The sequence below is a fragment of the Rousettus aegyptiacus genome, unplaced genomic scaffold, assembly GCF_014176215.1.
Source record: "Rousettus aegyptiacus isolate mRouAeg1 unplaced genomic scaffold, mRouAeg1.p scaffold_m13_p_17, whole genome shotgun sequence".
Classification (NCBI taxonomy): domain Eukaryota; kingdom Metazoa; phylum Chordata; class Mammalia; order Chiroptera; family Pteropodidae; genus Rousettus; species Rousettus aegyptiacus.
Window position 1 is genome coordinate 21,325,035 of NW_023416292.1, and position 27,042 is coordinate 21,352,076.

A 27,042-nucleotide genomic window follows, 5' to 3' on the forward strand; every position below is an offset into this window, starting at 1 on the left:
AAGTCTCATGGGTTATTTGCAAAAGAATATCCCCCAAATAAACCAAGGGAAAATGAAAAGAAATAAAGAAAAGATGCTCCAAACAACACACACTGTTTTCCGAGTTTAACAAGACTGAAACCTCCCAGCTTCAGCGCGGACTGCGTCTCCCCACACAGCTCTCAGAAGCTCTGCCTCTTCAACGGTTCGGCTCCCAGCGGGCTCTGGCATTATTTCTTCCCGTGTCTCTTCAGCCCCAGAGGAAGGAGGTGAGGACATCCTGATGCCGCCGGTCTCTGCGGGACTCACAGCCATGGTTCGTTCCCTTAACTTTTGGCCGTATTGGTCTGTGCCCATATCTTTAATGAAGGTCATCCCTTCATTAAAATCTCTTTATTTAAGCTCTTCGGGAGTGATTTCTGATTCCTGCCAGGATCCTAATTATCACATATTCCTTTGTGACAGGTCGCAGATATTCTTCCCAATTTATCATTTTTTTGGACTTTGTTTATGGTGATTTTTCATGAAAAAATTTTTAAATTGTGTAGTCAAATTTATCTTTTCTAGTATTATTTCTGAATGTGGTGTCATAGTTAGGAGAGTTTATCCCACTTCCAGGTTATAAAGAAATTAATCTTTATTTTCTTTTATAATTTATTTGGGTTTCATTTTTGACATTTAGATCTCTGACATATTTAGGATTTATCTTTTATACAAACGCTGATTTATCTTTTATACAAACCTCCTGGGCACAAACCTTATTGGTTACGTATATGCTGTTTTCTGAGGAGTGTCATAATAATGGTGAAATGATCATAAATCTCCGATGTTCCTATTCAGTATGTTACAGTTTAAGATAGACTCTAATAATAGTAATACTTTAAAAATTGATAATAGCTAACTTTACTGCTTGCTAAGTCCTAGGCATTTTACAAGCATCATATCATTTAATTCTCATAACTGCCGTTAAAAAACAAAATTCAATTGAGTAGTTTTGGAGGTCTAATTGGGCTTTATTACGCAATCGGTGAACCAGGCAGCATTCCAAGTATGAACCAGAAGGGCACTCTGAGGGGTTCTGCAAAATGGAAGTTTTTTACAGGAAGGAGAGTGGGCAAGGAAGCTATTAACAAAAGAAAAGATTATTTTGAGGGGCAAGACGTCTTTTCTTTAGGTGAAAGAACTGGGAAAGGATTTTATCATGTAGGTTGCCTCTTCTTTCTATGGGGGGGTTGGGGCTGAATGGAGGGGGCCCCTGTGATAGATTCCCTTACTGGTGCCTGGGCAGAGAATTCCAGACTGGTTGATTAAGACCATTCCTGGGAGAAGGTGATGGAGTCACCTAACTTTGTACTGGTGAATCTGACGCCATAGTGGCACTGTTCACAGTGACAAGATTTTCCAAAGTCATGAATGGCTCTTGGTGAGGTTTGAACAAATCCAAGCGCTCTTCTCCCTCGGCTTCCACGGTGATGGTGTTTCCTGGACAAACTGGGGTACCACAAAGCCATGCCAAAGAACTGACGTTTCTTGCAGGTCCTTCAAAAGTCACGTGTAAGTGGAATTGCTTTTTGTCTCTCATTCTCCCATGCGTGGGAAGATGCCTGTTATCCATACCCCCACCCAGTAAAGGTCAGGAGCGTCCGCTAATCACTGTGACGGACAAAAAGCTCCCATGGATTTCCAAAATGTCATTCTGAGAACCACTGAGTTAGATGATTTCTGTTCCAAACAACAGAGAAATAAAACCATATGGACGTAACAGAAATGTTTATTGGCCCCTATAAATGATCGGTCCAGGGGTAAGACTTCAGGGAAGGCTTCATCTGGGGTCTCATTCTCCCCCGTTTTCTGTACTGCTTCTTTAGATTTGATCCCACCCAGGATTCTCAGCAAAATGTCCTCGAGGCTTCATTCTGCCCTGTCTCTATCCCTGACCCAATCACGTGGCTGAAAAGCATGGGAAATGCTGACGATCAGAGCCCACCCCCGGAGCTGGGGGTGGGGTGCCGATCAATGCTATGCCACCCCCAGGGCTTATCCCGCAGGGGGAAGCTATAATTTCCCCTCAGGAAATGTGAGGATTCGGTCCCTGCGGGAGGGAGTGATGCTGTTCCCCACACTTTCCAAAGTCGGTATCTCTGGCGATGGGGCCTGACACTGGGCTTTTTAACAAACCTCCCCAAAAGATTTCTTTTATAATGTAAAGCAGCTTTTACGGAGACATAACTTAAATCCCAACGAGGGGTCCTAATTTCTCTCCAGCTTCCACAGTACCTGTTATTGCCTCTTCATTCAGGCCGCCCTAGAGGGCGTGAACTGTTTCCATATGCATTTCCCTACTGGCTGATGAATTCCAGCAGGTTTTCCTGTGCTTACTGGTCATTTCTATACCTTCTCTGGAGCATCATCTCTTCAGATCTTTTGTGCATCTTAAAAATGGGTTGTGGTTGTTTATCTTTTTATTATTGAGTTGAGAGGTTCTCTACAAGTCTTTTATCAGACGTATGATTTGCAAATATTTTATCCCATTCTGTGAGTTGTCTTTTCATTTTCTTGAAGGTGTCCTTGGACTCACTAAAGCTTTTACTTTTAATAAAACCCAACATATTAAACTTCTTAATCAATTGTGCTTCTAAGAGATTCTTGTATACCCCAAATTTTGAGAACCAGGGACCCTCGAAGGTATATTTATTTTTTCTTTAATTTATTTACAAAATTGTATTGGTTTAGGCCCTGGTCCTATAAGTGGTGAATAAAACAGAGTTCCTGCCCCCTTGAAGTCTATGTCTACCAGTAGAAACATACTAAAAATAGGTAAGTGGAAAAAACAGATATCTGTCATAAATTGGGAAATAGAATAGGGGACTCTGAGAGAAAGCAGAAAATCTCTTTTATATTGGTCAGGAAGACTTCTCTTAGGCGACTTTTAAGGGCAGGAAGGGTTCGGCCTGGGGAAACAGTAGGCCATGCTGAACACACATCGGACCGCATGATTCTGCTTTGACCAGTTTCATGAGGACCGCTGGATTGAAAAGATATTGTATCAAAGATGTCCCATCACATGTTGATTCTTCAACCAACATTTAGGATTCACTTGTATGAGGCCTTTCATTAGCTTCGTTCGAAAGTCGTCGTGGTGGTGGTGGTGGTGGTGGGTGGGGGGAACCCAAAGAGAATGGTTTAGGAAATGGATTTGGGAAAGAATTATTACATATCCTTTTCTTACTTTTTGAAAAAAATTCTTAACACAAAATCAATGCCATGTTTTTCACACAACTGTCACTTATACAATAATATAGAGTGAAATCATTACTTTGATCATTTTTTCTGTTTTTTCTGCACGAAACTGAATGCTGCTCGCAACTCGGTATTAGCTCTAGAAGAAAGAAAAGCCAACCTTCAGAGAGCAATTGAAAAAATGCATTTGTTGGCAGCAATCTGTATCCTAGAATGCACAGTAATTTCTGAGCTCTTGAGCTATTGAAAGAAAAAACCTGTGTGATAAATAATGTATTTGATCCTGAGCATCCGGAGAAACAAACGTTTTCAGTAGGAGAGTTCAAAATGGAGCAGGATAAGTACGGGAAGGACAGTTTTTGCATCATTGGCGGATATGGAGCCCCAAGAGCCGTAATTGTAGATTGTCATTCTCTCTATGCCGTCTGCGGCACATACTTTCCGTTCTTTCTTGAATACCTTTCTTACGGGCTTAACTCTCAGGTGTCTGTGGCACTAGGTGATTTATTACTTTATCTCTTTTCATATTTTTAACTCTACAGATAGGCTGGAATGAGCGTGCCTATATGACATATGAATAAGCCGAGGCTCAGAATGGTTAAATCACTCCCCAGGGTCACAGAGCCTAGCCAGTCTCTGAGTCTATGCAAATGTAAAACGTAACTAGTGGTTTCAGAGTAAAAGGATGAAATACTCTGGAGCACAGGCAACTGTAGGCTCCTTCAGCGCCTCGCTTGCTGGTGACCTAGACTCAGGAGTTTCAGCTTCCAGTTTTCGACTAAATAAAGCTCCTGTCTCACAGGAATATCAAGCCATCCGTTATCTCACTTGTCCCTGAAGATAAGCTGGTGTCTGGCTGGTGCTACATCGCCAGTTCTTGTGCTAAATGGTACCTCGGTGGCCTGATAGTAATAAGGAAGCGGCTCCCACAGTGCCAATGTGTAGACAAGGGAATAATTAATGCATTCATCAAAGTGGATGGATTTCCGAGGAATCCGAATCCCGCTTGGGGACAGCAGCAGCTGTCCTGGAATTTGGTGAACTTATTTCTCTCCTGCCCCGTTTATTTTTCTCTCTCCCTCCCTCGTTCCTTTTCAAAGCAGTTTTATTGTTTGCCTCAACTCTTCGTTCCCTTGGTAAGGCTGCTGCACAGAAAACGCAGGAGGCTAGGGACAGTACGGAAGAGGGCGAGGCGTGTGCGAGGGACAAGGTCTGTCGTCCGAACTGGCAGCACCAGTCTGCGTACCGCGACGGCCGCTCCCAGCCTTTCGGTGCAGAGGGACAAGGGGGCAGGATGCCGAAGGTCTGTGTACATCCAGCGGGCCGGCCGCGCGCGCCGCGGGGTCCGGCGAGGCTGGCTTCGCGGCGGCTCGCCCGCGACCTCCGAGGCCCGGGGCACTGCCTGGCACCCGCGAGGGCCGGAGGCATGAGGGGCGAGCAGGGAAGGCGACGCCTGGAGGAGCCCCGGCGAGACGCGAGGAGGAGACGCGGCTGAGCGGAGCCTCCGGGAAGAATCCCGAAGTACGAGAGGGATGCGGAGAGGGGGAAGCAGGGACGGGGCAGGGCGGGCCCGAGGAGGGACCACGGGGTCTACAGGAACAAAGTGGGGCGCGCCGCGAGGGTGAGCGCGAGACAAAGGGCCGCCGCCGAGGCCGAGCGTGGGAAGGGGTGGTGGCGCGGGTGGGGGAGGGCGCGCGGGCCGGGGCGCGGGGCGGGGCGCGGGGCGGGCCGGGGGGCGCGGGGCGGGGCGGGGCGGCGCGGCGCGAAGTTCCCGGCCTGCGCCCGCCCGGCGGGTCCGCGTGCGGCGGCGGGAGGAGCGAGCGGGCTCGGCTGAAACCCGAAACCTCGGGTCCCCGCGCGGCCGGGAGGAAGGAAGCGGCGGCGGCCGGGCGGGCCCTGCGCTGCCGCGGCGGCGGCCCCTCGGTGAGCAGGGCGCGCGCGCGGGGCGGCGGGGGGCGCGGGCCGGGATGCCGCGCGGCCGAGTGCGGGGCGCGGGGCGGGGCTTGGGCCGGGGGTCTCCAGGCCCCCCTCCCCCACGCTCCCCCCAGGCACCCCGGAGGTGCATGGGGTCCCCCGGGCCGCATCCCTTCGGGCTTTGGGAGCGCGAGCTCTTTGTGCAGGATTTCGGGGGGCGCGCCCCTCCCCGGCGGCCAGGGGCTTCCGAGAGGCCCTGCCCATGGTCCCGCCCCGCTTCTCCCGGGCGTAGGAAGCTCCTGCTCAGACCCCCGGGGCGGGCGGATGGGGTGCGTGCCCGGACTCGAGATGCGGGTCGTGCGCCCTCCGGCCGAGGGGCTTCCGGCCGCTCGGGACAGGTGAGTGGGGCGAAGCGGCCTCGCCCCTCGCCCCTCGGCTGGAGCGCGTGAGGGACCAGGTAAGCAGCATCCTCCCGGTGGGGCTCAGGGCGCTGTCTCCCCGCGCCGGGCGGGGGCGCGCCCAGAAGTCGCCTGGCCAGCCCGGCGCCGCGGGGCGGCGCCTGTGCCCCTCAGATCTGCGACAGGGACAGCCGGTTAGCTTTGGGGGAGACTCGGCCGGCCTTCCGCGCCTTCTGAGCCAGAGCTTAACCCTGTGTAACCTTTGACAAAGGCCTGTGGGCCGACACCATCCGGGCTGACCCGGCGCGCGCCCGGGAGGGCTGCACCTCGATGACTACGGTGACCCCGCAGCCGGGCCCTGCAGCGCCCCGGATCCCAGCTTTGAGGCTGTTCTTGTTCTGTATGGTACCTTTCATCCGTTTTGCGAAGCGCTTTCAAGAGCAGGTCGTTTGAAGTAGGGAGGTGGCGTGGTCTGGGAGGCAAAGGACCCCAGTGCCTTGATGTGTCCAGCTGGGAACGTGGGGTGCGACATCGAGTGAGCCTGTCGCCGTGAGCTGGGGGCTGCGGGGAGGACGGGCATTACCGCGCCTCCTCCCATCCAGCGGGCCTCGTCCCTTGCGACCTAGACTTCAGGAGAGCTACTGCAGCCGCTGGGACAGGGAGGAGAGGTGTTTCTCCAGCTGGGGTTCGTGCCGCGGTTTCAGGCACCTCCCCCAGGGCGCCCTCCCCTGTCCTAGTCCACACCGCCTTGTTTCATGCTCGTAAGATGCTTGCAAGCGCTCTCAGTTCACTTTTACTCCATTCCCATAACAACCCTGTGATGTGCTGTGGCCCATTTTATAGGTGAGGAAACTGTGACCCTAGAGAGGCGAAGTGCTCTGTCCCCCAAGTAGGGAGCCAGCACTGAACTCACATCTTTGGACTTGGCAGTGCTTCTCAGGTGGGCTCCATCATGCAGGCCGGGCCTTGAACTTTGGACTTCTCCGGGGCCTGCTTCTCCACTGCCATGGTAGAGATCCAGACCCCTGAGGAAGGAGCCTGCGTGGCCTTTTAGAGACCTAATCCAAGGTCACCCTCTCGTTGCATCCCTGTGCACGGGGGCCTGAGGGGCCACAGAGGCTGTGCAGTCAGAGGGACTCAGTGCATTGGGCTCTGCAGAAGGCAGAATGGCAGAACTGGACCTCAGTGTCAGCCAGAGGAGGGTCAGTTCTGTGGTGTGAACTCTGGGGCTGGCTGGGCCGCTCAGGCACCCTGTGGGCAGGAGGGCTGGCGGGGGGCTGTGTGCAGAGCAGGCCTTCTCACGAAGAGACAGGTGCACATGCTACAGGCTGTTGGCACATTGTCGCCTGCACTGGGTTTTGGGAGAAGCTGTACATTTGTATGGAAAAATGATCCACATCTTTAAAGTTGGCAAGTAATTCAAAGCGTGCAGGCGGCCAGCTTCGCGACCTCCAGACAGACCTAAGCAAGGGCTTGCTGGCACTCAGAGGCGATGGAGCACCCCTGGGGGGAGAAGTGGTGTGGTCCGGCTGTTTTTCTTTGAGGACAAAAAACCGTCAACAAAACCAGAGATAGCTACCTGGCCTTTGGAGGGAGGAAGGACTCAGTTGCACCATCATTTTTTTTTTTTTTTCCAATTTTTCCGTTGAATTGTTTGTGATTTCATCAATCTGTGAGGCTCTTTTCTGAATTCTGGGCTTTAATCCTTTTCTTGTTAATGAGTCAGAGATCTTGCCTTTTAGGTCTTCTCCAACTTCGCTTACTGTACCTTCGACTGTGCAGAAGTATTTAATTTTTATGTGGTTAACTCTACATTGATTTTCTTTGTGGCTTCAAGTTTCCTGTCTTGTTGAGGAAGTCCTCTCCTATCTCGAGATTAAATTTCCCTAAATTTTCTCTTTCCTCTCCGTTCTTTGTTTTTTCTTTATATGTGTGTGTGTGTGTGTGTGTGTGTATATATATATATATATATTTTAAATCACTGTTTCTTTCTTAATTTTAAAAAATCTTCCCTCCTCTCTGGGCACAGGGGAGGTCAGGGTTTAAACTGATGTGAACCTGCTTAGCCAATGTGGCATCTGTAATTTCTTTTGCTTTTATAGTGATTTTCATAATATCTTGAGGACAAGCTGGGAGAAGGTGACAGAAGAGGCAGAAAGGTCACTGGGCAGTGCAAACAAGGTCCTGGGACTGGAGCACAGCCTGAGTGTTCAGGGAACCATGGGTGGTCCGGGGGAGCCCAAGTGGAGGGCACTAACGTGATATTCTGCGGGGGCCAGAGAAGGACGTGGCTCCGTCAGGCTTGGGCAGGGGACCGTCAGTCTGGCAGCAGACTGCGAGTTCAGAGGTAAGAACATGGGGTAGAAACGTCCGGTAGTCATCGGGGGACGGCGGCGAGGCTCTGAGCTGGGCCAGTGGCAGCGAGGATGAAGTTTTGAGCAAGAATTTAGTGATGCCTACGACAGGAATAACCAACCACTATTGATTACTTTACATATGGGAACTGATTGAAAAAGTCAATATGGCAACCCAAGGTTCAGACACGTCCATTAATTAGCCTACTCCAGGTCACACAGCAGGTTTCGGGCAGGGCCTTACCTCATCAGGATTACCTGGCAAGAGTGGCCTAGGAGTGGCCAGAATTCCGTCTTGAGTGATTGGATATGTTGGTGCTTTTTCCAGGATGGAGAAAAACACGCAGAACAGCTTATTGAGATGGTAGAGCAGAGGTGATGGACTCCATCTTGCACGTAGTATCTGAGGTGCCTGGGGGTGACATATGGGGGAAACATCCACGAGGTGGGTGGATCTGAGTCTGGCGCTCCAGAGAGTTCTCTGGGCTATAGATGGAGAGTTGGAGTCATCACCGTTAAGCGGGTACAGAGGGAGCTTAGAGAGAGTTGACGTATCAGCTAAGAGATTCTTTTGCCAGTGGTAGAAAATCCAGTTCGAATTGGCTGGAGCAGAAAGGAAAGTGATCGGCTCAGGTCACTGTAGAGTCCAGGAGTGCACTTGGCTTCTGACACGAGTTCCGAACTCGGGGGATTTCATCAGGTCTCACCTCCTTACCTCCTCATGGCTCAGGCTGTCCCCTCCTGATGGCTGGTAGAAGCCGCATGTTCCCCTCCCATGTCTCTCCCAGCTCGCAGGACTGAGCAGCAAGCAGTCCTGTTATGTTTCATGAACTGATTGGGTCCGAGGGAGCGGGAATACGACTGGCGGGGCGGAAGTCGCGTGTCACATCCGTGAAGGCGCATGAACTCACACTGTGTAAAGGGCGACTCTCCAGAGGAACCTTGGGGGGCAGCCACCAGAGCGGGGGGAGGAGGGATGCAGAGGAGGCAGACGGTGTCGTTCGTAGATGAGAAAGGAGGACGTTTAAGAGGCAGATGTGGGAAACAGGTAAACATGCCCAGTGAAGAACAGAGAAGAGAGCGGGATCGGGGAAGCCGAGGGAGGGGGCGTCTCAGGAAGCAATGGAAGCAGGCAAAGGTGTCGGCTGCTGCGCAGGGCTCAAGGAGGGGCCCAGTGGACTCGGCCTGCTCGTCACTGGTGACCTTGCCCAAAGCGAAGACTCATTTATCGTCGCCTTGACTGGGACTGCCTTCTAGAGGGGTCACGGGCCTACCCGACTTCTGCGTTCCCCACCCGGTCCCGGGGATTATCAGGTGAGGGCAGAGATGCAGTGACAGCAACCAAGAAATTGGGGCTTTGCCAGCGATTAGGTGTGTGACTGTGAGTACCTCACCTCACCTCTCTGGACTTCAGTTTCCTCTGTGAAATAACATGACTAGAATGGGTTCTCAGCTCTCAAATGTTGGAGATTAATGAATCTGATCACTTCACGCATTTTCTCAAAAATACGTTCTTTCTATTGAATATCAGATCAAAGTGGATAATGATGAATAGGGGTGATAGGAAATATGTCTCCCCCCCCCCCAAGTGCTGCTGGAATTCAAGCGGAACCTGAAGAAGAATGATTCGAAGCCCAACATAAAAACGTGGGCCAGGACGTGTGTTCCGAAGGATGACTGATACATGGCCTCTAGGTAGTAACTGGTGGTGAGGGTTATGTGGGAAGGTTCCAGAAAGGTTTCTTAGAATGTTACTCCTTGAACTAGGTCTCGTTCACATAAGTGGCAGCAGGGAGGTCTGAGGCTTGGGCATGGCTTGGGCCTGTGACCGCACGCTTTCCCAGGCTGTGTGGGTCCACCTGCCCTGAAGTGGCACTCCAACTGGGGAAAACGCTTCATTGCAAAAAGCCAAAAAAAAAAAAAAAAGGTTAGCGAGGAAGCTGTTTAATAATCCAGAAATGACGGATCGCGTCCTGGACCGGAATGGTGGCGCTGGAGAGAGTAAGACGCGGTTGCCTTCTGCGGGCATTTCAGCAGCAGGGCGGCAGGTCTGGCAACGGACTGGTAGGGGGTGTGAGACAAAGTGAGGAGCCAGGAAACCCCACAGTGTGGGGCCCCGGCTCTGCAAGGGTGGGGGTGCCGTGAGGCGGGAGGGAGAAGAGCAGGCTCGAGGGGCAGAGGATGCGGGGAGTCTGGCTGTGGACACGCATGCGAGGCTCGTGTGCCTGGCACACCCACGTGGAGCGCTCCTGTGTGCGGGCCGGGAGCTGGGGCGTGGCTTCTGAGCCGTGGTGCGTGCGTGCGTGGAGCTGTCGTGCGTGCGTGGAGCGCTCGTGCGTGCGTGGAGCTGTGCGTGCGTGGAGCCCTCGTGCGTGCGGGCCGGGAGCTGGGGCGTGGCTTCTGAGCCGTCGTGCGTGTGTGGAGCTGTCATGCGTGCGTGGAGTCCTCGTGCGTGCAGCTGTCGTGCGTGCGTGGAGCCCTCGTGCGTGCGGGCTGGGAGCTGGGGCGTGGCTTCTGAGCCGTCGTGCGTGCGTGGAGCCGTCGTGCGTGCGTGGAGCCGTCGTGTGTGCGGGCCGGGAGCTGGGGCGTGGCTTCTGAGCCGTCGTGTGTGCGTGGAGCTGTCATGCGTGCGTGGAGCCCTCGTGAGTGCAGCCGGGAGCTGGGGCGTGGCTTCTGTCTGCCCCAGCTGGCCCCCGCACCACGCCCTGGGCTCAGCTGCCTGGTGAATCACCACCCAGGCTTCTGGCAGCAGCGTCAGGTACACTTGGGCTGTCCTGACCCGGGCTGACCCAGCTCTGCCGTCAGGATGTGCTGGGTTCCCAGACCCAGGCGAGATGGCCACGCGCCAGCGTCTGGCGGCTTCGAGGAGCCGGCTCTCCTCCCGCCCGGGGGAATAGCGGGGTCCAGCCGGGGGCGCCCCGTGCCCTGCGGGGGAGCGATACCTGCCTTGTGTGCAGCTGCAGAGTTACTTCTGAAGTCAGGTCTTGCTCTACCCTCAGCTGCCAGAGCCGTGCTCAATCCGCTGTTGCTTTTCCTCCTTTTCCCTAAAGCGTGCTCTCTGGGGGCTTGAGACTGTCCCCTGCGTGAGTTGTCTTCCTCCTGACCTCACTCAGCTGGTTGTTTGTGGACTTTCTGGGAGGCGGCGATGGCCGCTTTCAGTGTTGCTGGTGGAGGCCTGGGAGAGAGGCCAGCTGCCCTTGAAAAAATTCAGCTGACGGCCTGTGGCGGGGCCCAGCTTGGCTCGCGGACTGAGTGCTGCTCCCATTCTCCACCGTGTGCGAGGAAAACTGCCACGGAGCCGCCCGATGACCAGAGGGTCGAGTTTGCAGTGCCGTGGTGGACGTGGATGAGGTTCTCAAGAGTGACGGGGAATGACTGTCGAGGAGCGAGAACCTGTTTGGGACGTTGGACAGACCTCGGCGGATGCCCCTGTGGACGCTGCGTGGTCAGTGGCGAAACCTGGAGACGTGCCTAGCCTCGGACGTCCAGCCCCCATGCCAGGACGAAGGGCAGTGAGGTGCTCGGGCTGGTCACGGGTGTGCGGAGGGGACCACAAGGCCCGTTGGGGTTCTGATTCCAGCTTCCTTTCCTTGCCCGAGCTTGGCTCTGCCGGGACATCACGAATTTTCTGTGCCCTTGTGGGGACAGGAGCAAAGCACTGTGCATTGTCACGGACACTGGGTTCGCTGGCTGTGCACATCCGTCTGGGGTTGCAGAGGCCAAGTCACCGTGCCCACCATCTTTGGGTCAGTTTTCATGGATGTGCCAGGGAAGGATGGAGTAGGGGAGACCCGGGGTCCTGTGACCCCTTCGTGGCCTTCCACCAGTCATGTGACCTGGTTTGTGAGCAGGCGAGGTACGGGTTCACACTTCCCCCTCCATTGCCTTAGTGCAGAACGAGTGGTTATTACGACCCCCTTCCCAGCTCTCCCCGCCCCCCCCAGCTGGTACCTGATGGGTGACAAGCGCCTTGGGGGGCTGAGGTGGAGAGCCCTTGAGCATACAGCCAAACAGCATCGCAGTGACCTCGCCTGGGCGCCTTCGAAGTGGGGACGAGGACTATTCGGGAGGGTCGTTTATTCTAACAGCTTGTGCACCTGCCTGTTTGGCCTCAGAGTCTGTACCCTTAACCATGTGCCTCATGCCTCGGGGTCTTTTTGATAAATGCGCATCGACAGCCTGTCAACAGGAAAAAAGAAGTTCGCTATAGGTCGATGAAAATCAAACCACAGAATACCCACATTTGCATAAACGAGAGGGACTCTGCCCTTACTTTGTAGTAATTCTGTCCTTGCCAATCAAGGCATTTCCAGAATTATTTCTTGGGGATTACCATGCAAGCCAGTTTATAAGACACAGTAGGTACCTGCCTGAATGTTCTACAGTGTCGCCTTGTAACCCAAAATGAGGCTGACTGTCCCTCGAGTGACAAGATCTGGCTTTGAATGACCCAAGGCTGCCGCCTGTCATCTAATCCGGCACAGGGGAGTGACCATAACACATTGAACCGTGACAGTGGTGACAAGTAAATGTCCCGCCCCGTCTCGCCCCCCCTGCGACCTGTCTGGGAGGGAGAACGCGCTTTCTCAGGAAGAATTTCCGATGTTTTATTAAAACTGCAATCGTGTCGCAGCCCGAGGGGATTGTCTGATGGGCAGGACGAGTGAGCGTGGGGGTCAGACACCCTTGTGTCTGGCAGCAGACCTGGCGGGGAGAGTGGAAGCGTGAGTCACCCTGGAATTTGCTTCCTTAGCCGGGCCCCGGCTCGTCAGGCCCTGGTACGCCATCTGCCCGCCAGGCGGCCTTCACTGCCATTCCCAGCCCTCTGCCTTGTTCTTTAAAAGTACATCCCCCGGGGATCTGCTGGGGCTTGTGCCTGCCCCACGCCTAGGGGCCTCCTGGCAGCGCTGACTTTGTGGGTGTCCGTGGGGGCGAGTCTTTGGCCCGCAGCCCCCCTCTGCCTCCTAGGTGTGGGGAGAGGGGCCGCCAGGCCTGGGCTTCGCAGCGCCCCGTGTGCAGGCCGGCTGGGCCTCTGGAGAGTAACGAGGTGGGTGGAGGGGCACTCTTCTCTGTTCTTTTAGTGGTCACCTTTATAGCGTTGACTTAACAATGAGAAACGGTTCGGAAGCTCGTCATCCATCCACAAGTAATTGCCGAGTTACCTACCAAGTGCCAGGCACTTGTCCAGGGCCTGGGGCAACGGCCGGGACCACAGCCTCTGCCCCGAGGCTCACTCGGGGTGTTCTGACTCCAGTCCCACCTTGAAGAGCTTCCATTTTGCTTCGCGTTTTAATTTCATCTTGTTTTCAGAGCGCCCAGATTCGCCGTTTTTATAACATCTGCTGTCGATGTTTCACATTTTTAATTAACTTTTTTCGCAGTCCTTATATTTACCAGTCTCTTTTCTAACCCTTGACTCTTGCATCCTCCCCCTCCCTAATTTCTGGATTCAGTTTCCTTCTCGAATGTAAATGATTCGCTAAGAAGTCAATACTGAACATTCTGGGGTTGTTCGCCTCGAAAGTATATGGCACCCTCTTTCAAGTGATACTGTAGAATTTTAGGGCAGGAATTCTTTTCCTTGGCACTTCCAAGAGATTTTTCTTTGGGGAGGTCATGTTTAATCCAGCTTGTCTGTGAATTTGGAGTAGGAAACCTGCTCACACCAGCCGAGTTCCCCGTATTGCCAGAAACAATCTCCCCGATAAATGAAAACCAGTGCGCGGAGCTGGGGTGAGGCGACTAGACCCCGCGAAGTACTTCCTCGTCATCCTCGCGTCTGCCTTTCGTATTTCCAAGTTTTTAATCTCCGTGACTGCTCCCCGGGGAATCTCCCTGGACCCGTTTTTATATTTATATTTGAGTAGTGAGTTCATGCCGATAACCTCCAATAAGCGATCTCATACAGGGTCTTCCTCACCTCCCCTTCACCCGTAGCTCGTCTCTCCTTCCTCCCACGGTAAGAAACGGTGATTGTCAGCATTAGCATGTGTGCTCAGTCGCAACACTCAGAATAGTTGTAGCACGTTACAACATTAATAATGTCTAAGCCACTGAGGCGACTTAGTTCTTCCGTCCATAGAACGTATACTATTAAGGGTATGCCGTCAAAATACTGTATTTAAAAGCTATCTGGTGTAATCTTTTCTCTTATGGTTATGTTATTAATCTGACACTCAGGGAGGCTTATTTTTTGCTGTTTGCAATCAATTTTATGTTTATTTTGTACCCACTTTTATTTAACATTTTAGTATATAAAATATATGCGTTTAAGATTAAAACTAAACAAATGCTTAGAGAAATTCTACTTCCATCTCTATTTCAGTTTCTGGTTTATCTTTTCTGTTTTTCTTTTTTGCCTAAGTAAACACGGATTTATATATTTGTGTGGAAACATAATCTTATTTCCCTTTTCTCTTATTTCTAACTTTTCTAACTTTTTCTTTTTCTTTTTCTTTTTTTTTTTTTACAACTAATGCCTCAGTGAAAAATAATAACGTCACGTATCTGTTATTTTGTGTTATGAACTGGTATCTTCAGGATGAATGTGTAGAAATAGAATTGCTGGGTCTAAAGGTCATGCTTCCGTAGTTTTGCCCAACGCCCCTCCGCGGGGCCGTTCCGTTTTGCCTTTGCGTTTGGAGTGTGGGAGGATGCCTCTCCACGAGTGCCACCAAGCTTCCGAGTTTCTACTGGCCCGAAAGGCGAGGAGTGTTATCTCGGTGTACTTCGAATGTGCATTTCTCTTATTTTGAATGAGATAGGGCCGCTTTTCGTCTGTTTAAGAACCCTTGGCGTATCTTTCTTTCTTAGTTCTGTCTTTTTTCCCCAGTTTGATTGAAATATCATTGACACGTACATTGCACAAGATCAAGGCTGTACAACATAATGATTCGATAAATGTATATATTGTGAAATGATTATCATAATGTTAACACCCATACCATCACAGTCACAATTTTTTGTCTTTTTTCCACTTTTCTATGCTTTTTTTATCTTTCTCGATTTTTTTAAGGAATTCTTTATAAAGGACAATTGGTCCTTTTTCTGTGATATACGTCGTACATGTTTTCTCTCATTTTGTCATTTGTCTAATGACTCAGTGTGTTTTCTTAACCACCATGTTGACCACTTGTGTAGTTAAGAGTAATAACAGCCTTATTAAGACCTTACCTTGTGACACCAATTAATTTACATACAAGAGTTAACAAAATCCAGAACTCACAAAATGAAGACAAAACCCAAAATAACCTTACAAAGACAGAGACATGGAAAGCTTACCTACAAAGTATATTCATAGCTTAAAGCCAGAGTAACTTAACATATTACATAACTGAAGCAAAATTCAGAATATTTTAGCAGCCCGGAAAGGGGGACCAAAATAAAATTTAGTATAAATAATGTTTTATATTTAGGCTTAAAAACATTAATTTCGGAGGTTCAGGATGGGGGACACCTGCCTTCGCCAAAATTCCTGTACGTGTAAACTTTCCGCCTTAGTCGGCCGGCTGCTTATTTAACCCAGCAGTTGCCAAAAAAGAAAAAAAAAAAAAACCATATCATTAGAGTCGAGAGGGGGCGATCATCCTGATCTTGGGGGAGACTGTGCCTTGCACTCGACACTTACCAGACCACGTCCAGAATGGGGTGTTCCATTTGGGGGGGCCGCAGGTCCAGGGGATCGCAGACATCTGAAAGCAGGTCCAACGCAGGGAATCTGAGTCAGTGAATGTTCTGGAAGGCACATTAGGCACCAGGAGAGGTCGTCTGGGGAAGGAAAAGCCAGTGACTCGTGAGGCCCTTCCAGACTGGCGCGTGGAGGAGAGGAGACTCATTCGATCCTGCGTGTGCCAGCAAGCCTGGGACCCGTGGTCACAGGGTCAGCAGGCAGGCGCCTTGGGAAGGGGGGTGTCTCCTCTAGGACTGCTGGCGAGGGGAGGGGCCGCCCGAGCCCACCGGCTCCCTGTGGCAGGAGCTGTTTGGACGGGGCGTCAGGTCAGCCCGGGAAGCTATAAGGAAGGCCGCGGCTGTGTGAGGCCACCAGGGCACCTCGTCCTTCTTGTCTGGCTCAGGGAAGGCCATCTGTCCTTCCTTCCTGGTGTCCTCTTTGTGGGGAACATCATCTGTGGGATGTTTTGGACGATCGAAGTAGCCGAAATCTTTGGAGACACCGTCGTCTTAGGATGTAGTGTTCACACGTGTCAACGGTGAGTTTTGGCCAGGATCGTCCACACAGGGCGGGGTGTCTGTGGGCCCAGACCGCAACTGGTCCCCGTTTCCGGTCAGCGCCGGGGTCGCTGCGCCCTCACCGGGTGCGGCAGGAGCAGTCACGACGTCTCGCGGTGAACTGTTCGGTTCGAAGCGCCGCTCAGGGGCCCCAGAAGCGCCCCCGTGATAAGCCAGTGTCAGACCTCAGTGTGCACCTCGGCCAGCTGGAGGTGGGAGCAGAATGCAGGTTCCGGTTCTGTAAGTCAGAGCCAGAGCCAGAGCCGGAGGTGCCGCCTCCGTCACGAGCTCCAGGCGACACTGCTGGTTCAGGGACCCCGCCCGAGGCGTGAGGGTCCACAGTGCACCCTGCAAGCCATTTGTAACAACCACCTGCTCCAGCCTGCTCGTTTCAAATGCAAATTTCAGGCTGCACCTCTGATCTCTGGGACCAGAATCCAGCCACGGACCCCAAGGATCCACCCTGGGGGCGGGCACTCCGGGTGGTTCTTCGGGGCATTGGCGGTTTTGAGCCTCTGGCCTTGGGAGGCTGGGCTGGGTGGTGTGGACTGGACGAACGCCTCGTTCCAGGGACACAGTGAGTCGCGCACAAAGCCAGCGGCAGAAAACAGGCCACCTGGAGCTTGGCGGCCGAGACCCCCAGGCGAGCTGGGTGGCCGGGGGCCTCCGCTGCTCTTGTGACGGTCACGATGCGATCTGATGAGCCTTCCCCTGTCCCCCGGTCTTGCCGTGTCCTTCCAGTCGTCCAGCATGCCCCGCCCACGCCACGCCCAGGCGCACTGACCATGAGCCTCAACTCCTCCCTGGGCCAGAAGGAGCTGTGCAACCTCACGGCGGAGGCGGGCGGCGACGGGGGTGTCCTCGTCGCCGAGTTCGTCGCCATCGTCGTCATCACCGTCTTCGTCTGCCTGGGCAACCTGGTTGTCGTGGTCACCTTGTACAAGAAGTCCTACCTCCTCACGCTCAGCAACAGGTTCGTCTTCAGCCTGACCCTGTCCAACCTCCTGCTGTCCGTGCTGGTGCTGCCCTTCGTGGTGACGAGTGCCATTCGGCGGGAATGGATCTTCGGGGTGGTCTGGTGCCACTTCTCCGCCCTCCTCTACCTGCTGATCAGCTCGGCCAGCATGCTGACCCTCGGGGTCATTGCCATCGACCGGTAAGCCCGCCAGGCGCCGGCGTGCGGAGGGGGGCCCGGTCCGCGTGCCGCGCTGCCCGAGTTCCTGGGGGGGGGGGCGGGGCGCGGGGCGGCACGGCGCTGGGGGGCCGGACGAGAAGGCTGGGGTCCGCCTTTGCCTCCTTCCCTTCAGCCAGAGCCCCTGGGATTTCTCGGGTCGATCTTACTTGTAGGTTTATTTTTTGAAAGCGGTTCCGTTGCTTTTTTTTTTTTTAAATCTGAAAACCGCCGATTCTCCGCTTGTAGGTGAGAAACGGAGGCTGGGGGAGGTGATGTGTCGGAGGAGGCCTCAGGCCCAGGTCCTCCCCAGCCCGCTGTCCGCCGTCTGTGGCTTTGGCTTGAGCCAGAGTTGGAGCCTATGACACACAGGGCAGGGGCCCTGACCGTCGGCCCCCGGACGGTCAGGCGAGCCCCACTCTCCCGGGGGAGGCCACCAGGGAGCGAAGGCCGTGGCGCTGGGAGAGCAGGCGCGTGCGGCTCGGAGCCGGGGCGGTCCCCTCCCGGGGCGGTCCCCCCCCCCGCGGTCCCGCCGGCTCGGAGGCACGGCCCGTGTCCCTCGGCGACGGCAGCAGGTCCCGACACATCGCCACGTGGTGCCGTCAGCCGGCTGTGCACGGCTCGCAGGCTTCGACGGCGCGTTTCCAGCCCTTCGGGTTGTCTCGTGGCGGAACGTTTTGCTGACGGTCACTCCATCCCGGGCAAGCGTGGACTTCATGAGGGCAGACAGGGTAGACTCAGGTTCGGTGTGTCTCAGACTTTGGAGGGGGGAGCGGGCAGCCGAGTCAGGGGCACACGGAGGGGGCGGGCCCGCCATGTTGTCCGTGGGGAACGCAAGTCCCCAGGCCCCCTTGACACCATCAGGATTTGAGCTGACGCGTGGTCACTGGATTGTCCTCTAGGCCCGAGGCCAGAATCCTGTCGCTGTCTGCACCGTGGGGGGCGGAGGAAGCACTCGGTCGGCCCACGCTGCGGCCCAGCAAACTCCAGCTCTGAAATCAGGGTCCTGATGGCTGACGGCAGCTGGCCTGGGGGCGGCCAGTTAGGGCAGTGCCGTCCGGAGGCGGGGAGGTGTGCGGCCCGCGGTGGCCGCGGTCGGCTTGGGTTTGTGTCGTGCTCGTGGCGGACTCACCGTACGGAAACCAGGGGCCCGTCAGCGTTAGCTCACGGCAGCAGGGCGCGCGTCGGAGCCTGACGCGCCTGGCCGGCCCCTCTGGGGACCGGGGGTCGTGGCTGGGCGCACGTCGCGGGCGAGTTGTTGCGGAACGGCAGGAGGCCGCGGCGAGCGTGCGCACGGCCAAGGGCACCCCTGCTCTGCGGCTCGCGTCCCCCGGGGGGGAGGGCGGAGTTGCTCCTGCTCCGTATTCTCCTCTGCACCAGCAGCTCGGCCTAAACGAGGCTTACATTTAAAAGGCGAAGTTTCAAATCTGTGACGTCCATTGCCTGTGGGTAGATGGGGAAACGTTCTGTCTTGATAGGCGTGTAGATTTGTGCATTTCGGCGTATGTAAGTTTATCCCCACCCCCCACCCAAAGTAACCCCGGTTACAGAGCTCTCCCGGTTGTCCGTGGGGCTCACGAGACTCGTGGAGACTGGTCCCCGGCAGCCAGCACCGGCCCCCCAGGCAGGAATGTAGCGGGACTCGGGCTCAGCTGGGAGAGGTCATTGTCACACCTCCGGGGCTCGCTCATGCCCGGACTTAGCGAGCGGTATGAACACCGTTCGCTAAAAGGAAGCAGAAGTCTTGCCCTGAAATAATAATGTAGCGGCCCCGACGGAAGCCGAAGGCTGTGTCGCAGAGGACAGCTTGCTAATCGTGACTGTGTCTACGACGGCCAGGACGGGCTTGGTCAAAGGCAGGGACATCTGACAGCCCCCAGGCCTGGCCCCCCCACACCTGGCCGCACTGTCGACCTGAGGCGTCTGCGGTCAGGGGGCCCGCACGTATTTTAAAGGGGCAGAGGAAGGTAGAAGCTTGCCTGGATTCTTCTTAAAAGTGAAGGCAATCTGCCCCAGAAGTGCCCGCTGACCCCCCGCCAGCAAAGTGCCCTGGCGTGTCTTGTGCCTGGGTAACAGCACCCAGGTCAGCTGGTCAGCTGGCGAGGGGCAGGCGACCACCAGGACTGACACGGGCGGGCAGTGTGGCCACCCTGAAACCGCTGTTCCCTGGAGTCGCGGGGCGGGGGTGGGGGCGGGGCGGGGCTCGGCGCCCCACCCCGGGGGGGAGGGGAGAAGCGGGTGCCCGTCCTGGTGTGCGGTCCCTGTCCCGACTCCCCGCTCCGTCCCTGCTCTAGCTACTATGCCGTCCTGTACCCCATGGTGTACCCCACGAAGATCACGGGGAACCGGGCCGTGATGGCGCTCGCCTACATCTGGCTGCACTCCCTGGTGGGCTGCCTGCCGCCGCTCCTCGGCTGGTCGTCCGTGGAGTTTGACGAGTTCAAGTGGATGTGCGTGGCCGCGTGGCACCGGGAGCCCCGCTACACCGCCTTCTGGCAGACCTGGTGCGCCCTCTTCCCGTTCCTGGCCATGCTGGTGTGCTACGGCTTCATCTTCCGCGTGGCCAGGGTCAAGGCCCGCAAGGTGCACTGCGGGGCCGTGGTCATCGCGGAGGAGGACGCGGGCCGGGGCGGCCGGAAGAACTCCAGCACGTCCACGTCGTCCTCGGGCAGCCGCCGCAGCGCCCCGCAGGGCGCCGTGCACTCGGCCAACCAGTGCAAGGCCCTCGTCACCATCCTGGTGGTGGTGGGCGCCTTCGTGGTCACCTGGGGCCCCTACATGGTGGTCATCACGTCCGAGGCCCTCTGGGGGAAGAACTGCGTGTCCCCGCGCCTGGAGACCTGGGCCACGTGGCTGTCCTTCACCAGCGCCATCTGCCACCCCCTGATCTACGGGCTCTGGAACAAGACCGTTCGCAAGGAGCTGCTTGGCGTGTGCTTCGGGGACCGGTATTGCCGTGGACCGTTGGGGCAGCGGCAGAGGACTTCCCGGCTCTTCAGCATTTCCAACAGGATCACAGGTACCGTGGGGACGCGGCCGGGAAGGCGTGCCCGCGCTCGGCTGGCCGCTCCGCGGGGCGAGGGGCGAGGGGCGAGGTCTCTCGGGGTCCGGATTGCACCTGTTGTCCGCTGGGGTCCTCCTCCTGGCCAGCGCCCCACGTCGTATCCGGGCGTCCGCGGCCCGTGGCTCGCTCTCGCCTTCCGTGACGTCGACACTTGCCGAGCGCGGGTCGGGAGCTTTGAAGAGAGCCCCTCAGTTTGCGTTTGGCCGCTGTGTCCTCGAGATGAGAACGAGGCTGGACGTTGGGGACGGGAGAGAGCCAGCCCTCCGGCCTCTTAGGAGAATCCCAGCCCCATGACCTGGTCTTGCCCCAAGTGCCTCCCGCGGCCTCCGTCTCCGAGGCCAGCTCGCTGGGCCGAGGGCCCCACCGGGAACGGAGGGAAGGGCCACGTTCGGTCAGACAGGCGAGGGGGCGGGAGGGAGGCGCGAGCCCGGCCCCTCGGGGTTTCCCCGCCTCGGGGTTTCCCCGCCTCGCTTTTCCACGCGCCTTTGCCTGGGCCACGTGCCCTCAGGACCGAGCTCCTGTCCTTCCAGCCTCTGAAAGCCACTGGCCACTCTCCCAGCTGCCTCAGGCTTCTGACCCGATCTCTGGGGCCTGTCGACTCAGGCTTTTTTTTTTTTTTGATTTCCTAACGGGGGTGGCGCTGGGCGCAGCCTGGTGGATACGCTGTTGTCATGTGAAGGATCCCAGGGTCCTGCCCATCTTGGTGGCCGGTGCCGGGCAGACATATTGGGCCCCCGACGGTAGCAGGCGTTTGAGCCGAGCCGTGCCGGTCTGGCTCGGTGGGCCCTCCGGCTGCTGGGGACCAGGACCTGTCCCTGGTGTCCGCCGCAGTCTCAGACACGGTGTCCTCTACAGCCTGCGCCTTCCCGGTTGGCAGTGGCTGGTCCTTCCCAGGCCCCTCCCCAAGCCAGGCGTCCTGCTGAGACACAGTCAAATGCCAGGGCCAGGACCCTGGAGGGGGGTCACGTGTGGGGACCTGTCTGGTCCCGGCCGCCCACCCCAACCCCCGGACAGAGCGAGGCCCCTCGTACAGGCGCGATTCCCAAATGTCACTAAAGGAAAGTTCTAGGGGGGTCGGCCCTTCCCACCCCCACCCCCCGCCCTCCTTGGCTCCGGGGCAGGGGACAGCGTGTGTCCTGCCGTCCGTACCTCAGAAGAAGCAGGGTCGGGATGGGCGGCCTCCCCACGCGGGTTCTGCGGGGGCCGCGGTTTGTCCCAGGCGGTCGGGCTTCCTCGTGCGACTGGAGCTTTTGGCTTCTCGTGCGTTTACCTCCGAGAGCTGCTGTGTGTCTCCTCCGTGGTCCCCGGAGCCTCTTCGCTCATGGCTTCGCTGTTCTCTCATTTTTCTGGGGCGCCCGCTGCGGGCTTTGCCGCTGCTGTTTTCCAGAGCTCCCCGCCGTGGTCTCCACGGAGATCCTTCCTTCCCCCATCTCTGTCCTTCAAGCCAGCGTCTTTCCGTAGACGGCGGTGATGGCGGCCGACCCTGCGTCGTTAAAACCAGGCCCCGGGCGGCGCGGGGCCTGGCTGGAGGGCGGTTGTTCTGGGCCACCCCACGGGCACCCGGGTCTCCGTGTCCGCAGGGCTGAGTCTGGTGTCCCCTCGGCTGCCAGCGCTGGGGCTGGGCACCCGGAGCCTGGACTGGAGACCCACAGCCTGCAGCGACCACGGGCCTCCACGTCCTGAGCTTCGGGGGGCCCTGGGTGGGAAGCAGCCTCCTCCCGGGGCCTCCACTGCCACCCCCGGCCCTCTCCTGGGACATTCCCATCACCTCCCCGCCGACAAGCGCTGTGTCGCTGTCGAGTGGAAGCCTCTTAAACAACTTCAGTTTTCGGTCCGAGGAGGACGCCGGGTGAGCGGGCTCCCGCCTCCCGCGCTGAGCTCGACGACCCCGACGGCCGATCCCCTCGCAGTCGTTCCTCCGGCCTCGCTGGTTTGGTGCCGCCACGGGCCTTTCCCCGCGGGGGGCCCCAGGGACCTCTGTCACAATGCCGGCTGCCCTGGGAACAGGGGCAGAGCGGGGAGGGGCAGCAGCGCTGAAGAGCTTCCTGGGGCGAGGCCGGCGGGCCGACTGCCATGGGGGAGGCGGGCGCCGCGTGAGCAGGGCCGCGGGCCGCGCGGTCAGCGCCGACTTTGCCTTCCAGACTTGGGCCTGTCCCCGCACCTCACGGCGCTCATGGCCGGCGGACAGCCCCCCGGGAACGGCAGCAGCACGGGGGACACCGGCTTCAGCTGCTCCCAGGACTCAGGTGAGTGGGGCGGGGGGGGGGGGGCGTCTCCCGCGGGGCCGTGGAGCAGCACGGGGCCCGGGCCGCCAGGTGGGGCCGGCCCTGCCTTTTGGCTTTCCAGGGTTCCGTGCCTCAGTTTCCTCCTCCGGGATCTCCTCAGTTCCCTTCTCTCAGACACACGGGGTCGTCGTGAGGTTGAAATTAAGAGGAAGCCTCTGGAAAGTGAACGCCGACTGCCCGGTGCTTCCGACGCCGCCAGCCGGTGGCCCGGCAGCCTGGGGCCCGGTCTGGCTTCCCAGCGTGTGAACTGGGGCTGGCGATCGAGGCTAGCTTCGATGAGGCCGGGTGCCCCTGTCACCGTCACCGTGTGCCCGCGCCCTCGTCGCTTGGAAAACACATCTCCAAGTGCTCACGGAGGGCCGTGCAGGCCCAGTGCCCTGCGAGGTCAGGGTCTCTCCTGGCCGCCCGTGGGGAGCCGAGTGCCACTCCTGGGCTCTCACGAGGCCCTGGAGGTGAGAGGGCAGCGGCCGGCAGCGTCCTGTGAGCCATCCACGGCCCCCGAGGCCCTTGTGATTTGCAGGAAGGAAAGGTCTCTCTGTTACTTAGGCTCAGACAACCAGCAGGGATCCAGGGACTGTGACGCTCAGTCAGTCAGTCAACAAACCTTTTTTCGCCAGCCCCTGCTTTGGCCAGATGCTGGACTAGGTGCTAGAGACACAGCGGTGCCCTGCCCTCCCGGAGCTCTCAGTGTGGTGGGGAGTCCGTGCACTGGAAGCCGTGAGCTGAGTAGCATGTCAACACCCCCTCCATAATTCCGCTGTTAAAAAACGCTTGAGAGGCTTCGGTCAAGACGGCGGAGTAGGTAAACATGCCTGCCTCCCCCCACGACCAGCCCCCGAATTACAGCTAAATTCCAGAACAGCCATCACTGAGAACCAGGAACTCCGGCTGCACAGAAGTCCCGAAACTAAGGACGGGAAGAAGTCACATGGAGACTGGTGGGAGCGGCGGAGACACCGGACAGGCAGGGCCCACCCCCGCGCGGCGGCTTAGAACAGGGAGGTCCCCCCCCGAGGAGCGCCCCCCATCCCCACCCCAGGCTCCTCGGCCCGGGGCGCCAGTCCTGGGAAGAGAAGTCCCCGTAGCCCCTGGCTGTAGAAGTCAGCAGGGATTTGGTCCTGGTGAGACGGGGAGCCTGCCGACCTAGGCGTCCCCCTAAAGTGCCCGCGCACGGACTCGCTCACAAACACCCTGAGCTCCAGCACTGGGGACACACAGGGAGCAGCCGACTTGTCTGGCTTCAGGGCGAGGGCTGGAGTGGCAGCTCCCTCGGGGGCAAAAGTGCTCTCGGGTGCCATTGCTCCTTTTGTCAAGGGAGTTCATCACTGCCAGACCAGGAGTACAAGAAATGTTAAAGGCACTTCTAGAAGAAGAGGAAGAGGAAGAAGAAAAACAATAAAGAACTATAAATACTAAAATGGCAAGGACTCCATTGCCTATCGGTAATTTAGATGTAAGTGGATTAAATGCTCCAATCACAGACACAGGATGGTTGCACCTGGTACAAGAATATGGATTAAAGACTTAAATGAAAGACCTGAAACCATGAAACTCCGGGAAGAACACAGAGTAAACTCCTGGACACTGCTCTTAGTACTATATTTTTTGGATATGTCTCCTCAGGCAAGGGTAAGAAAATAAAAAATTAATGAGATTGTGTAAAACTAAAGGGCTTTTGCGCAACAAAGGAAACCGTCAACAAAATGAAAAGGCAGCCTACTGGACGGGAGAAGGTGTTCACCAGTGATGCGCCCGAGAAGGTTTATATCCAAGATGCATAAAGAACGCACATAGCATAACACCGGAACCCCCACCAATCCAGATGCAAAACGGGCAGAGGACCCGCATAGGCATTTCTCCAAAGAGGACACACAGACGGCCGACAGACACATGAAAAGATGCTCAACATCACTGGTCATCAAGGAAATGCAAATGAAAACCACAACGAGGTATCACCTCACAGCTGTCAGAACGGCTGCCATCGATAAGTCAACAACAGGCGCCGGCGAGGACCGGAGAAGAGGGAGCCCTCGCACTCGGCCGGCAGGATTGTGGATTGGCGCAGCCCCTTCGGAAAACAGTCTGGAGGGTCCTCAGAACATTAAGACAAAAACTACCATGTAACTCAGCAGTTCCACTTCTGGATATTGACCCCCAAAAAACCCCGAACGTCAATTCAAATAGATGCTGTGCTCCCCTGTGTCCACTGCAGCATTTTTTTACAACAGCCAAGATATGGAAGCCACCTAAGTGTCCCCTGACAGAAATGCGCACGTACACCCAATGGGATATTAGCCGTGAAAAGGCATGAAGTCTTGCCACTTACGACGACGTGAGTGGACCTAGAGGGTATCATGCTCAGCGAAATGAGTCAGACAAAGACAAAGACCCCATGACCTCACTCGTACGCGGAATCTAAAACAAAATAAATGGACAAACCAGAAACAGGCGCATCGGTACAGAGAGCGAACCGGCGTGGGCCACCCGGGAGGGCCGGGGGCTGGGCAGAAGAGGCGAAGGAGTCGAGAAGCGCCAGTCACGAAACACCCCCTGGGGGTGAAGTACAGAGAAAGGAGGCGTGGTCAGTAACACTGTGATAACTCTGGAAGGAGCCGGGCTTATTGGGGGATCACTCCGTAAGTTACATGAACGTCTAGCCACGCCACCTGAAATTGACTGACAACTGTGATTGAAAAATCGTTTTTTAACATTTACTTAGTACAACATATTTCACCCACAATGACAGAAGTTCAGACTGTAGGAAGAGTCGCTCTGAACACGGAGCTCCTTCTGATGGGGCGTCCCCTCCACGCAGCCCCCTCCCGCCCCTGCCCTGCCCCCCAGGCCTGGCCGCCTTGCCCTCGGAGTGTGCTGTGTGCCGGTGGAGGCTCGGACGTTGACTGCTGCGGTGTCCCTGGCCAGCCCCGAGGGCCGGCTGCGGGCTCCCTGCGGGGGGATGGCAGAGCATCCTGGGCGAAGGCTGCAGGGCGGACGGCGAGCCGGTTGCCCTTGCTTGTGGGTGTGAGTACATGGGGCAGAGGGCACAGGGGGCGCGAGCAGCCGCTTACCTGTGCACGCTCTGCCCTCGGCGTTAGGCACGGAGGTGCTTCTGCTCGAAGACCACCCATCCGAGGCCCGCCCTCCCTCCCACTGTGCCTGCCCGCCCAAGAGGAGGAGCTCGGTGACGTTCGAGGACGAGGTGGAACAAATCAGAGGTTGGTGTCTGTGGCCGATGGCCTCCGGACAGCAGGGGACGGCACCGGAGCTCAGGGGCGTTCCGGCCGGGCCGCCCCAGCCCCGCGTGGCTCCGGCCCCACCCTGGGCTCCTGGCTCTTGGGGTGGGCAGCACCTGAGCTGGCGAGCAGGGCTGTGGCACTGTACGCACATGCACACGCACACGCACACGCACACACGCCCGACTCCGTCCTCCCCGAGTGAGTGGCAGGGGCGGGTTGAGGCCGCGTGACTGCCCACCCTTTACCTCAAGGAGACGGGGTGGGGCTTGCCTCCTCCAGAAAGTGTGAGGCGTGGGGGGCACAGTGTCCCCCAGCACATCAGGAGAAAGGTGCTGGAGACCGAAGCCTCACCCTCCACACACACTTCGTCCTAGTTGGTCCTCATGGGGGGTGGGGCGCTCCAATCTCTCTTCCAACCCTGCGGTTGTCCATGACCCCGGGGCATCTGAGCCAGTACGGACAGGCCGTATTGGAAATTCAGAGCCAGACATTCCATGCTCTGGGGAGCCATAGACCATGGACTCAGAGATGTCAAAATTGGAGCACCATTAATAGCAAACACTTGCCAGCCTTTTCTGTGAGCCACACCTAGCGGGCATCTTAGAAAGACCATGGCGTTGTCACGGAAACCGTCCGAGAGGTGGACCGTGATCTTCTCTTTACGGATGCGACTGAGATGAAAATAGATACGTCCACATTCCCCAGGCAGGACGCGGGGCAGGGGACCGAGGGCTTTGGCCACCGGGGCCAGGCGGGGCAGCGGGCTCTGGCGAAGCTGCCGGTCCCGGCGCCTCGCTGACCTCTCCCCCTTCTCCCTCAGAAGCCGCCAGGAACCCCATCCTGCACGTGAAGGCAGAAGTGCACCAGTCCCTGGACAGCTACGCCGCCAGCCTGGCCAAGGCCATAGAGGCCGAGGCCAAAGTCAGCCTGTTCGGGGAGGAGGCTCTGCCCGGGGTCCTGATGGTGGCGCGCACCGTGCCGGGGGCCGGCTTCGGCGGCCGCCGCGGCAGCAGGACCCTGGCGAGCCAGAGGCTTCAGCTGCAGAGCATCGAGGAAGGGAACGTTCTCGCTTCTGGGCGGAAGTGAGGGCCTCGGGGTGATGCATCCAGAGAGGGGGCCCCCGGGCAGGAGCAGCGTCCGGCGAGCAGCTGCCGGATAAAACACTGAGAACCCTG

General features: G+C 56.9%; 1 protein-coding gene across 9 annotated transcripts; it reads left to right on the forward strand.

The window, feature by feature from the left end:
• On the forward strand, nucleotides 1–27,042 carry GPR161 (G protein-coupled receptor 161). 9 transcript variants are annotated; one of them, XM_036234690.1, is made up of 6 exons: nucleotides 1–248; nucleotides 16,853–17,267; nucleotides 19,577–20,301; nucleotides 22,488–22,592; nucleotides 25,727–25,846; nucleotides 26,688–27,042. In XM_036234690.1, exons 2-6 carry the CDS (start codon nucleotides 16,897–16,899, stop codon nucleotides 26,951–26,953), a joined length of 1,587 nt encoding a protein of 528 aa, XP_036090583.1. In that variant the 5' UTR covers nucleotides 1–248; nucleotides 16,853–16,896; the 3' UTR covers nucleotides 26,954–27,042. The 9 variants fall into 9 exon arrangements, with proteins under 9 accessions (XP_036090583.1, XP_036090584.1, XP_036090588.1 ...); XM_036234691.1 differs by lacking the exon at nucleotides 1–248 and adding an exon at nucleotides 278–295; XM_036234695.1 differs by lacking the exon at nucleotides 1–248 and adding an exon at nucleotides 4,988–5,142.